General features: G+C 34.2%; 2 protein-coding genes and 1 long non-coding RNA gene across 5 annotated transcripts in view; 1 reads left to right on the plus strand and 2 right to left on the minus strand.

The window, feature by feature from the left end:
* The window catches only part of LOC125875232 (probable serine/threonine-protein kinase PBL9), a 1,122,098-nt gene that overhangs the window by 561,343 nt on the left and 547,151 nt on the right, over positions 1 to 13,604 (plus strand). The window lies entirely within an intron of this gene.
* LOC125875271 (uncharacterized) lies at positions 470 to 4,395 on the minus strand. Its single transcript, XR_007447361.1, has 3 exons — positions 3,926 to 4,395; positions 1,710 to 2,636; positions 470 to 830 (listed from the first exon to the last, which is right to left on the minus strand). It is a non-coding gene; the product is annotated as an uncharacterized LOC125875271 (long non-coding RNA).
* Positions 8,007 to 11,193, minus strand: LOC125875219 (putative late blight resistance protein homolog R1A-10). Its single transcript, XM_049556322.1, has 2 exons — positions 8,550 to 11,193; positions 8,007 to 8,011 (listed from the first exon to the last, which is right to left on the minus strand). Exons 1-2 carry the CDS (start codon positions 11,164 to 11,166, stop codon positions 8,007 to 8,009), a joined length of 2,622 nt encoding a protein of 873 aa, XP_049412279.1. The 5' UTR covers positions 11,167 to 11,193.

Raw genomic sequence — 13,604 nt, forward strand, 5'->3', positions numbered from 1 at the left:
GAAACCTATTTTTTTAAAGTCAATCCATACAGTTAATTAGAATTAAAAGAACTAAGGGTGACATAACTAAAGTTGAAGTGGATGAGACTATGCAATCGCTTAACATCATACAAGAGTCGTCTATGCAATAAATTTGATTCTCCGTGATGTACATTTTCATCCTATATAGGTTACCAACTATTTGGCTTGTGAAGGAAGAGAATCAAAAATAGAGCAAGGTCATTGTTGTTTTGCAAGGTTGAGCCTACCAGATTTTATTACACCTGCATAATTTAAATTTGGAGGAGCGACTTTATACTGAATATTTGCTTCAAAACAACAAATCTGTCTTGAAGAAAATGGCACTTTCCATCTTGTACATACTACGAGACAACAATGAAATTAAAATGAAATGAAAGAAGCTTCAACAACAATATTTACAAATGAAATGAATAGGAATAAAATTGAGAGCCAGCTAACCTTTCGGAAGTGTTGCGCAAATTAGCTCAAGTTAATGATAAGGTACAAACACAGACAATCAATATCAGTTCTAACCGCACCTACAGCCACATTGCAATCGTCTGATTGTGTAATCGCATGTATGAAAAGTTGTAGAATCTCAGGATTAGATATGAGGTTTCATCTGAAATGAAGGCATTATTAGCTGAAACACCCACACATCCCTTTGGTATTTTTCTCATCATTTATCACTGCATTGCCGATCAGTTAGTTAGTTACGTTCAATTTAATTTGCACAACACAATATCATAAACATCAATGACTTCAATATTGTAGTCAGGACCATCTCCAGAATTGACATGATTTGTTGGTTTAACCATGTCTCAATTTTCCTGCAAAATATTTTAAAACATATAAATTTTTCTTCTTTTGATTATCACTCTTTATTGTCTAAAAATACTTGAAAACGTTAACATTTTTATGTTTATATAATGTATGTATTTTGCAGTTTTCCAAGTCTTATGTCCATCTTCATCTATTGAACATAATTTCCTTTCTTAAAGCTAAAGATTTCACTTCAGTTTTTGTACAATGTCTCATCCCAAATGTAAGGTTCATTTGTGTACCAACATGTTTTCAAGAAGTACAAGAACTCTAATGCAGCTCCATTTGAAAATGCATTATTTTTTGTTATGGAAATATTACCTCAGATCTATTCATTATATTGAATTGAAGAATGAAGAAAGTCTCACATTAACCATTAATGAGATTCTCACAAGGCTTGAACAATTCTTCCTTCGAGCTAGCTTTTGAGGTGTAAGTTAAGCCCAAAACCTAATTTTATATGGTATCAAAGCAGGGCTCTTGTTGATGTTGGGCCCCATATTAAATATTGGACGTGAGATGGGAGTTTGAAGAGTCCCACATCGAATAGAAAAAGAGATGAGTGGTCTCCTTATATGGAATTGTGCGAATTGTGCTATCTCCCTCAAGAGCTAGCTTTTGGAGTTGAGTTAGGCCCAAAATCCATTTCTCAAAACAATATTCAAAGCATTAAGAGTAAGAAAGCTATATAAACTATTTGATTACTTCATATATTGCAAGTCATACTTTCAAATAGAGGTCTAATAATGACAAGCATGGTTCCTGGGATACTATCACAGTAATCACATCGACATATCTATGAACTGATCAATATCTAAAAAGAGATATATATATCGTAGAGTATGTACCAGACATGAGAAAAAGAAAAGTTTTCAGGCTTATTTTACCTTGGAAATTTCAAATTTTATCATTGAAAGCTTGTCAAAGCTAGGATCCAATAAATGGTGAAGAAACCTCAGGAGATTAAGGAACATAAATTCTAATGCCACAACATGAAACTGAAAAGTGGAGAAATTTGATTTTGTAAACATAAGCCTAGAATATATCTTTTTACAACATTACAAATCATATATTTCAATGATACGAAACTTCAAGTAATCAAGTCAGTTGAGCATGTCATAAACAATGATCGATACATAATACATGTCTTAGCTGTCTTACAGATAATAGAGATTAGCAAATCGATGATTGCAAGAGACCAAACCTATTAAATAAAACAAAGAACAAGAAATTTGATACAAATTTCCTATCACTTTCTCCAGAACTAATGTCACTCCTGCAAAATCCGTCAGAAATTCAATACCACTTAATGTTCTATTCCTTTCCTGTGAAGAGGTATAAGTCCCCATATCAATAATTATTAATTGAGTTTTATATTAAATTTTCTATATTTTATCGTACTCAAAATTCTGAATCTGATTAGAGCAATGAAGGCGGCAGAACTGACCGACACAAAAGACAAAAGAAAAACAAATGAAATCAAATAGCAGAGAGGAGATACTCACCTCAATTGTTTAACACTGCATGGGAAGACCAATGATTGGAGAAATTTCAAAGATAGAAGCTATGTCATCGGAAGAAAGAGAAATAGCTCATGTAAATGACTCTAGGAGCAAGTGTGTGAAGGCAGACAAATTAACCCTAAAGAAGTTGAACAAATGACATGAAACAGAGATGTCGAACATGGATCTTACCTCATATTTCCGCATATTGCGACAATATAGAAAAATTGACCAGTCCATTAACGACAGCGCTAGGAATTACAGAGAAAGATAGCAGTGAACTTCAATTCTGGTGTCCATATTTGAAGTGCGCTACAACATCAATGGTTTAATATAATCAAATTAATGCCAAGACTAAGAGACATTTCATAAGTAGTTAGTAATAAAATCATTTAAGATATATGCTAGCAGCCTAATCTAGGATTGAGGAGCAATTGATGTTGTTGTTGTTGCAGATGTCCAAAGAATTCACCCGATCAGAGCAACAAAGTTGTTTTTAAATATTAATATCAATAAAATCAGTAGATATAAGAATCATATCCTAAAACAATAGAAAGGTAAAAAGAAAATAATCTTTTTACCTCACCTTTCTCTTAATGCCCTTGAAATAGAACAAATACCATAATAAGTGTGCCCATTAAAAGACTTTAATCCAGCCTTTCTCATCCTTAATTCTCCATCTTGAATTAGATGTGCTCACATGTTGATATGAAAATTAGATTAAGCTTTAAATGGAGATATTAAAGTCACAAACTCCCTCGATATATATAGCTGACTAAGAAACAAAGCCTTCACCACAAACATATCCTAATCTTTTGTAGGAAATTGTCATGACCGCCCCAGAACAACATGTAGATGTGTATATGTAGTATTAAATATCTTGGAACACTATATGGTTAAGTCTCGTCATTAAGTAGTTAGATATCATGCCGCATATCAATTTTGCCAATTTTATATGATGGACTTTCTACACACCAATGCAGTTGAAGCTCTATTATTATCTATATATACAATCATAAGAAAAGTAAAAGAGAAGAATTAGGGTAAGCAAAGTGTACATCAGTAGACCATATTTATGAATTAGTTACACTTGCACACAATACTAACAAATGAAGCAACCTCTAATTTTTTACCCATCAATAACAAAAACAGCTAAGGCTTTTATAGGGGATTGTAAAACATAAATGAATTTAAACTATTCCAAATCATTTATATGTATATGTATAGAAGCTGAAGACAATTTTGTAATAAAACAATGTAGATTTCATTACTTATAAAGGCTGCTATAAAACTTGCAGCTAATCCAATATCATGAGAGAACCAAACACATTGTATTGAGATTGATTGTCATTTATAAGAGAAAAGATCACACAAGGTCTAGTGTCTAAAAAGTACATTCTTACACAAGATCAACCAGCTCATCTACTCACTAAAGGGTTCACAAAAATGAAACTTCAACATCTCAGTTTCAAGCTAGGAGTGTTCAATATCTTCTCACTTCCTAGCATGAGGGGAAGTGTTGAGAAGTATAAGACCAATGATAAGAGAAGAATTGAAATCACGAGGAATAGGAACAATAAAGAAAGCAAAAAATAACCAACCTGTGAAGAAGGTTAATGAACTAAATGGCATCAAGGCCTGTCCACATTACTGTCGTCCTCCGTTGTGAACTCTTTTGAAGAAGGTCGACACTATCAAATACAACATCTAACATGTTCTTGTTGGAACTAAACTCAAGTGGTTCTGTCACACACTCCTCACAAAAAACCTCTGACATCTCTGTCAACTGTCTCCTCTTCTCTCGAATCAATGCGCCAAAATTTCTTCCAATTTATCAATACAGGAATAGAGATTTACATCTATACAACACATATATCTACACCCATAAATATTAAGCTAGAACTTCAAAAATCCAACCAACACTCACCGGGGTAAGCCTGGATCTTGGAGAATGAAAGAGGGCCAGATGATATAACCGCAGAAAAACAGAAAAAGATAGTTATTTTATGTTGTTTTGGGCATCAAAAAAATTATTCATAATCCTCTAAAAAGTGAATCAGAGAGAAAAGGGTTCAACTTTTTTTTTGAATAAACTATCCTTATCTATGCTTTTTAATTATTATTTTTCTTTCGGTTGCTAATAAGCTGAGGTTGAAGAGACTATCAACTAATTGTTTTCTTATTCGAATAGCTATCTGTAAGGAAATGATTCCAAGGAAGTTGGATTACCACGTTAAATTTAAGTATTTACATTAGTATTTTATTCATGTTATTCAAATAAAAGTCCACCATTTTCAGTTATCCATTCAATCTATGTTTACAAAAGTTACAAATTAGAAGTGTAACAGCTATCAAGTTGCTCTAAAATTGATAATTTAAGCATTCTTCTCAGATGTACATGTTGTAGTATCTAGATATAACAAAATCAGAAAATAAAGACAAATATGATTTAGAACTTTTTAGGTCTACATATTTTAATAACATGTCTTATATAGATTCTACATCATCTGATTATTAATCAACTTTTTTGATGAATAAAATAAATTTGGGGTTTCGACATCAAAACCTGATTTATTTGATATCTGGAGAAATTTTGAAATGATTAAGTTAATTTCAAGCTATTACAATGTTTCTTCTGTATGCTTTTAGCTCTAACTCTAGCAGTGTACCTATACAAATATGTTATTTCTGCCATATCAGACTCTTATACACTGGAATGGACAACAAGGGAAAAAGAAAGAAAAACTGAAAAGCTATAGACAAGAGTTCACAGTATATCAAAAAATTACATATTGACGCACAGTAGTGTAATCCATTTTGTTAGTCTAATATGCAGTTTCCACCAACAAAGCAGCTCCTCTTTCATTAAAAAGGGAAGAAATAGTAGATGTAAATTTCAATAGTGCAACTGCAGAAAGTATTGCTCAATTTAAATATAGTTACTCCATTAAAAAGGATTTGGAGGTATCACTCAAGTAAATAATTAACTCCCTATCTAACAAAGAAATCAAGAAGTTAGATACTTACTTATCAATAAGTAGTGATAAACTGACAAGTGACAAATCAATTACTTTTAATTGCTAGAAAATGGTTTATTCAGTTATGAAACTTTTAAAAACCTCAAACATACACATGATAAGCTCAACGATATAAAAAGAAAAAGCTTGAATCCCAACTTATTATAATAGCATATGAAGAGACCATGATAAGTGTCTACAAAAACTTACACATTTTTGTAACTTGAGATGAAGTTTTAAAAGCCAATATCTTACATGCATATTTGAGTTGCTTGATTCCAAGGACAACTCAAGATCCTCTTGTTGTCTTCTAACACACAAGGACCAACGAAAAAAATNTTTATTCGAATAGCTTCGATGAGAAGCGACTTCGGGTACCTGTAAAGACACTTAGTAAAAGTGTTAGTACTAAATATATATGAATAAAAATAAATGAATCAAATAGTAACTTAAAAATAAATGTGGTATAATTGCCTCAGTGAGTACTTGATAAAACAAGATTATATAAATGATGTCATTTGTTCTTGTATTTTTATTAAGAAAACAACATCAGGGTTTGTTATTCTTGTTGTTTATGTTGATGACATTAATCTCATTGGAACTCCAGAAGAGGTCCAAAAGGCAATTGAATATCTAAAGAAAAAATTTGAGATGAAAGACCTTAGAAAGACAAAACTTTGTCTTGGTCTACAAATTGAACATTTAGCAGACGGGGTCTTCATCCATCAATCTGCCTACACTGAGAAAATCTTGAAACAATTTTACATGGACAAAGCACATTCATTAAGTACTCCAATGGTTGTACGATCACTTGAAGTGAGGAAAGACTCATTCCGACCTCAAGAAGAGACCGAGGAACCTCTTGCTCCTGAAGTACCTTATCTTAATGTAATTGGTGCACTTATGTATCTTGCTAATGCTACGAGACCTGACATAGCATTTTCTATTAATTTATTAGCAAGATATAGTTCTTCCCCTACACGAAGACATTGGAATGGAGTTAAACATATATTGCGATATCTAAAGGGGACTAATGATATGGGTCTGTTTTATACTCACAAAGATAGTATAGATCTTGTTGGTCATGCAGATGCAGGTTATTTATCTGACCCACATAAAGCTCGATCTCAAACAGGCTATCTGTTCACATACGGAGGTACTGCAATATCATGGAGATCTACGAAGCAGTCTATTGTCACTACTTCTTCAAATCATGCTGAGATAATAGCAATTCATGTAGCAAATAGAGAGTGTGTATGGTTGAGATCAGTGATACATTTCATCAAAGAAAGATGTGGTTTGAAGTGTGATATCAAGTACACACGGTGCTCTTTGAAGACAATGTTGCATGCATAGCTCAATTAAGAGGAGGCTTCATAAAAGGAGATAGAACAAAGCATATTTCACCGAAATAATTCTTTACACATGATCTCCAGAAGAATAGTGATATTGATGTACAACAAATCCGTTCAAGTGATAATCCAGCAGACTTATTCACCAAATCTTTACCCGCCTCAACTCTTGAAAAAATGGTACACAAGATTGGAATGCGAAAACTTAACCATCTGAATCGTGGTTTTTATCAGGGGGAGTAAAATACGCGTTGTACTCTTTTTCCCTTAGTCTAGGTTTTGTCCCACTGGGTTTTCCTAGAAAGGTTTTTAATGAGGCAACAAGTAATGCGTATTATGAATGTCTATGTATATTTCTTTTCTTTTACATTGACATCCAAGGGGGAGTGTTGTAAGAAAATGAAGGATGCCACTTGGAGACTACCAATTTAGTGACTTTCATCACTTATCATGGTGCAAGGCAAATATGCATGCCATGTGGAAACCATCTTTTGGGAAACTACCAACACTTGGCAATTAGTAGCCAAGTTATACATTTGTACTTTAGCTTACTACTATAAATAGCTACTACATTTACAAATGAAGAGATATAGATTGAAAGACATTACTCTCTCCGTTGTTCTCCTTTTTAAGTGTGTTAATCTTAAGTTTGTTAAGTAATTATTTTATAACAACTTTAACTTTTCCATTTTCAAGATCTTCTTTTTAGTTTGTCTCCAAACATTGATTTTCTTTAATAGCGAACAGAGCAAAATTAGGGGGAAATTAAAAGAATGTAGACTTTCATTCATTTTTTTATCATATTTTCTGCATTGGCCATCAATTCAGCACAAAAGTTCCCCAAGCTTGTACTTTTTGTCTTGTTAGTCACACAACAAAGCACTATTGCTGCAGAAAAAGCCGTTAGCCTGCCACAAATGATCTTCATTTTTACTTATAAAAAATCTGAAAAGGGTATCTTATTCTATTCAAATTGTAAGTGAACAAAAGATCTCATTTTCTTAAAAAAAAATAAAATGAAATGGCTTGATTTAATAGACATTTTGAATTGTTCTCATATATTAAAAATTTGAACATTTTGCTTTGCAAAATAATAATCATATAACTAGACAATTAAAATACAAGACTAATAAAGGTAATTTATATATCACACAAAAAATATGTAGCAATTAACCAATAACATTGTCCTGTTCATCAACATCAAAATCATCATCGTCATCTTCTTATTCTTCATCATCATCACCGTCATCTTCTTCTTCATCGTCATCATCATCATCAGAAAAGCTAGCCACAAAAGAGGAGAAATGAAAATGTTACACTAGCCAAAATTAAGGAACAAGAGCAAAAACATATCAAGAATGAGCATGCAAGTAATAACAAGTTACACAATATTGGAAGGATTTAAATTATACACAATGACTGCAGAACAGAAAGAACTTTTACACTATTGGTGCAATTTATCTTATTATCCAGGTTATTATATCGATCTAGCTATGAAGAGTTGTATGTTGTTGCAGATAAAAACAGAAAAATTATGTATCACTGCCCATAACTTCAACTCCTATTGGGCATGTCTACTCATGAAAGTATGGCTACCTTCAAAAGGCATAATACATAGGATGCCACATAGGACGCAAATTGCCATGTAGAACACCACGTAGAATGCATATGTCTACTTTTTCAACTTTATACAAGTTCAAATAGCTACAAGCACATCCAAAGTTGGATATATTACAAAGAAAGAAAGAAAGAACCAAAGAATCTAATATAAGGCACAGCACTAAAAATATATAGTTTGGAAGCACAAATACAAGAAACAATTATAAGAAGTAAATCAAGGAAGATGTCTTACGGACGATCACCGATATAGACCTCAATAGAACCTCCATAGTTGTCTTCAATGTCCTGTTGAATTTGCTTAGCGGAATTCCCAACAGCTTGTGCACAGTTGTATATATCAATTAGAGCAAGTGTGGTTATATCTGCGAAATCTTGGGGGATTGAGTCCAACTTCAAGCAAGCACAAATAATCAGTCGTTCAAGGCAGGGAAAGTGATCACTACTGGCTCTCCAGTGCCGGAAGTCTAAATATTTCAGTACCAAGAACTTCAAGCGAGGAAACCCTTCCTCAGCTATTTCCCACTCGTCGCCTATGAAGGCATCATAATCCAGCTTAAGGGACTCGAGTTTGGGTAATTTACCAACAATGCTCAAATCCTTCAATGGCAAGAAGAACTGTCCGGTGAAAGCTAAATTCTTAAGACCTTGTGGAAAAGCACACGGAGGAGGTAGGAGCAAAGGTGACGACACAGGTCTCCTATCAAAACTCAAAGGATTTCCAAGATGAAATTCCAATTCTTCGAGCTGATCTAAGTAGCGAAAATCATACAGGTCTTTGCGACTACAAAAGTCTTCAAATAAGCCACGTATTTGCAACTCCTTCAAATTGGGAAATGGTCTAAAGAAAGAACTGGTACAGTACCTAGGATTCAATCCAGAGAGACGATGCAATTTTTTTAAAACCAAACTTTTCTCTGTAATTCCATGATAGTGCAAATAATTCCAGGTCAAATGGAGGTGCCTCAACAGCGGCATCATCAAGATTTCCGATGGTAACATCAAAGCAGTTTTAGCAAAGAACTGTGAAAAGTCAAGTATCAAAGTTTCCATATAACATAGGCTTGATATCGATGGAGGAATTTCTATTATTGATGAGGGAACCTCTTCTTCGAATCGTAGATACTTCTCTACGAGACGAAAAGACAAAGCTAGGTATCTCAAGTGAGTTAAAGAAAGTATTCCACTGGGAAAAGTTGGACAGGAAATAGAAGCAAGATCTAGTACTCTTACTAGCTTGAAAGGCAACTCTGGCTCAAACTGTTGGTAATTTCCAAACATGATAATAGAATGAGGCTCACTGTTACGATACCTGACCAATTCTTCCTCATTATGGATACTGATCCGACCTCGACTTGTACAGGAACACTGGATGGATTGTGTACATGGATTTTGATTACTCGTTCCTCTGAGAACATTGACAAAATTCACATTTCGAGCTTCCCTCAAGCAGAGTTCACGGGTCACATCGTGCATTCTACAACTCTCTTTTTTTCCATCAAATTTTGAATGACTGATGGAAATTAAACTTCTATCTACAAGATCTGTTAAACATTTTTCTGCCACTTCTTCTATATTTTCCATCTCTTCTACCTTCAAAAATCCCTCTGCAACCCATAACCCCACAAGTTTATCAACAAAAATCAGGTCATCCTCTGGGAAAATTGCAAAATATAGAAAGCACGGTTTTAGGTGAGAAGGCAAGAGATGGTAACTCAAAGCCAAAACTCTCATGCATTGTCCTTCAAGATCTGTTCTTACCACTGAACTTACGTTCTCGGCAATACTTTGCCACTCATCCAAAGTTTTGCCGGTTTTGGAGAGAAGTCCCGCGATCACAATAATTGCTAGAGGCAATCCTCCACATTTCAATGCAACTTGTTTACCAAGTTGCTCAAATTCAGAGGGAAAAGAGTCTTTCACAAAGACCTTTTCGTACAATAAACTCCAACTTTCATCAAAATCCATGAGGCGCATGTGATAAGGAGGTTTACCTGAGCTAGCATATCTAGCCACTTCCACATTCCGAGTAGTCAAGAGTATTCGGCTTCTATTATTACAGTCTGGGAAACATTGTCTTATATCATCCCAAGCTCCTGTAGTCCATATGTCATCAATTACTACCAAGTATCTCTTGCCTTTTAGAAGCTTTTGCAGTTGGTCTGCTAGTTGATCATCAGGTTCCTCACTTTTCGAACCAAGAAGGTCTAGGAGAACATTTCTCACACAGTACTCTTGCGAAACAGTAGCTTTTGCAAGAATGTCAAAGTGAGACATCATGCGTGGATCGCTATAGAGTTTTGTAGCCAAAGTTGTCTTGCCAATGCCTCCCATACCTACAATTGAGACAACTTCTAGTTCCCTTTCTCCTCCAGCAACTTGATTGAGCATCATCTCGAATTCATTTTCATGGCCAACCATTATATTCTCGGGCTGCTCTACAGCATGTTCAGGTATACTAGCTGCTAGAGAAAACTTTCGTGCTTTCAAATCTTTGATTTTACTGTACCAGTTCCATATTGCCAACCACTGCATCATGAGGGAATCAATGCGTTCTACCTCTTGTTCCAAGGAACAACAGAGTTCCCAGAAAGCTCTTGCTTTATTCTTTGCCTTTTGTGCAAAAAGAACATTTCTTGATTTCGAGTCAACCATATCCTCTGCACTGTATGCTACCTCTGCGATTTCAGCTTCCAAGTTTGTTAATGCCTCGAGATCGTCTGTTGCTTTCCATGGTTTCTCCAGAATAGCTCTCAAAGATTTGAGCTTTTCATAGAACGGTTGCAAATCACGTCCAGTAAGTTGCATTGATTGGTGTATGGTTCTCATAAGACAAGTAATAGCAGCATAAGCCATATCTCGTAATCTCTCTTACGTGTCTGATCAAAATATGGATATCTGCACAAAGAAGAAGGAAGAATATCTCTCATTATGAAAATGGATGAATTGTCACAATTTAAAAAAACAGAAAGGGCAAAGGTCTTTCTATTATATAATATTATTTCCATCACATTTCCACCTAGGTCCACTTGTACCTAAAGTGCTCTCTTTTTCTAAAGTGTCCACTAACCTTATAATGAAAATAAAATAAGACCCCAAAGTTCCTCTTTTTCTTAAAGTTAGTCAGAAAAAGACTGGATTAAATTATGATACACGTATTATTAGATTTGTTTACATCCCTAAACTATTCAAATAGGGCGAAACGTCACGGTGACTCAAAAAATAATCAATTGAGTCAAATTAAAAAAAATTTAAAAAATAAACGAATTTTAAAGGAGTCACCACCTAATTTTAAGAAAAACTAGGAAACCAATTAAATGATCTACGAAACCAAGAGATTCTAGGTAAGGGGTTCAAGTTATTTCGAAGGGAATGTGTTAGGCATCCTTCGAAATCCACAACTGTGGATCCCAACTGAATTCATTTTTTCAAATTGAAGAGGAGGTAAAAATAATATACAAATATAACAAACATACAATATACACAAGTAATAAAGTAAACTAGTAATATGAGAAACGACCTAATATTTGCCTATCGTCAACAATATACATAATAATGAATATAGTATTCGAACTTTATTCGAATAGCTTCGATGAGAAGCGACTTCGGGTACCTGTAAAGACACTTAGTAAAAGTGTTAGTACTAAATATATATGAATAAAAATAAATGAATCAAATAGTAACTTAAAAATAAATGTGGTATAATTGCCTCAGTGAGTACTTGATAAAACAAGATTATATAAATGATGTCATTTGTCCTTGTATTTTTATTAAGAAAACAACATCAGGGTTTGTTATTCTTGCTGTTTATGTTGATGACATTAATCTCATTGGAACTCCAGAAGAGGTCCAAAAGGCAATTGAATATCTAAAGAAAAAATTTGAGATGAAAGACCTTAGAAAGACAAAACTTTGTCTTGGTCTACAAATTGAACATTTAGCAGACGGGGTCTTCATCCATCAATCTGCCTACACTGAGAAAATCTTGAAACAATTTTACATGGACAAAGCACATTCATTAAGTACTCCAATGGTTGTACGATCACTTGAAGTGAGGAAAGACTCATTCCGACCTCAAGAAGAGACCGAGGAACCTCTTGCTCCTGAAGTACCTTATCTTAATGTAATTGGTGCACTTATGTATCTTGCTAATGCTACGAGACCTGACATAGCATTTTCTATTAATTTATTAGCAAGATATAGTTCTTCCCCTACACGAAGACATTGGAATGGAGTTAAACATATATTGCGATATCTAAAGGGGACTAATGATATGGGTCTGTTTTATACTCACAAAGATAGTATAGATCTTGTTGGTCATGCAGATGCAGGTTATTTATCTGACCCACATAAAGCTCGATCTCAAACAGGCTATCTGTTCACATACGGAGGTACTGCAATATCATGGAGATCTACGAAGCAGTCTATTGTCACTACTTCTTCAAATCATGCTGAGATAATAGCAATTCATGTAGCAAATAGAGAGTGTGTATGGTTGAGATCAGTGATACATTTCATCAAAGAAAGATGTGGTTTGAAGTGTGATATCAAGTACACACGGTGCTCTTTGAAGACAATGTTGCATGCATAGCTCAATTAAGAGGAGGCTTCATAAAAGGAGATAGAACAAAGCATATTTCACCGAAATAATTCTTTACACATGATCTCCAGAAGAATAGTGATATTGATGTACAACAAATCCGTTCAAGTGATAATCCAGCAGACTTATTCACCAAATCTTTACCCGCCTCAACTCTTGAAAAAATGGTACACAAGATTGGAATGCGAAAACTTAACCATCTGAATCGTGGTTTTTATCAGGGGGAGTAAAATACGCGTTGTACTCTTTTTCCCTTAGTCTAGGTTTTGTCCCACTGGGTTTTCCTAGAAAGGTTTTTAATGAGGCAACAAGTAATGCGTATTATGAATGTCTATGTATATTTCTTTTCTTTTACATTGACATCCAAGGGGGAGTGTTGTAAGAAAATGAAGGATGCCACTTGGAGACTACCAATTTAGTGACTTTCATCACTTATCATGGTGCAAGGCAAATATGCATGCCATGTGGAAACCATCTTTTGGGAAACTACCAACACTTGGCAATTAGTAGCCAAGTTATACATTTGTACTTTAGCTTACTACTATAAATAGCTACTACATTTACAAATGAAGAGATATAGATTGAAAGACATTACTCTCTCCGTTGTTCTCCTTTTTAAGTGTGTTAATCTTAAGTTTGTTAAGTAATTATTTTATAACAACTTTAACTTTTCCATTTTCAAGATCTTCTTTTT

The sequence above is a fragment of the Solanum stenotomum genome, chromosome 8, assembly GCF_019186545.1.
Source record: "Solanum stenotomum isolate F172 chromosome 8, ASM1918654v1, whole genome shotgun sequence".
Taxonomy (NCBI): Eukaryota; Viridiplantae; Streptophyta; class Magnoliopsida; order Solanales; family Solanaceae; genus Solanum; species Solanum stenotomum.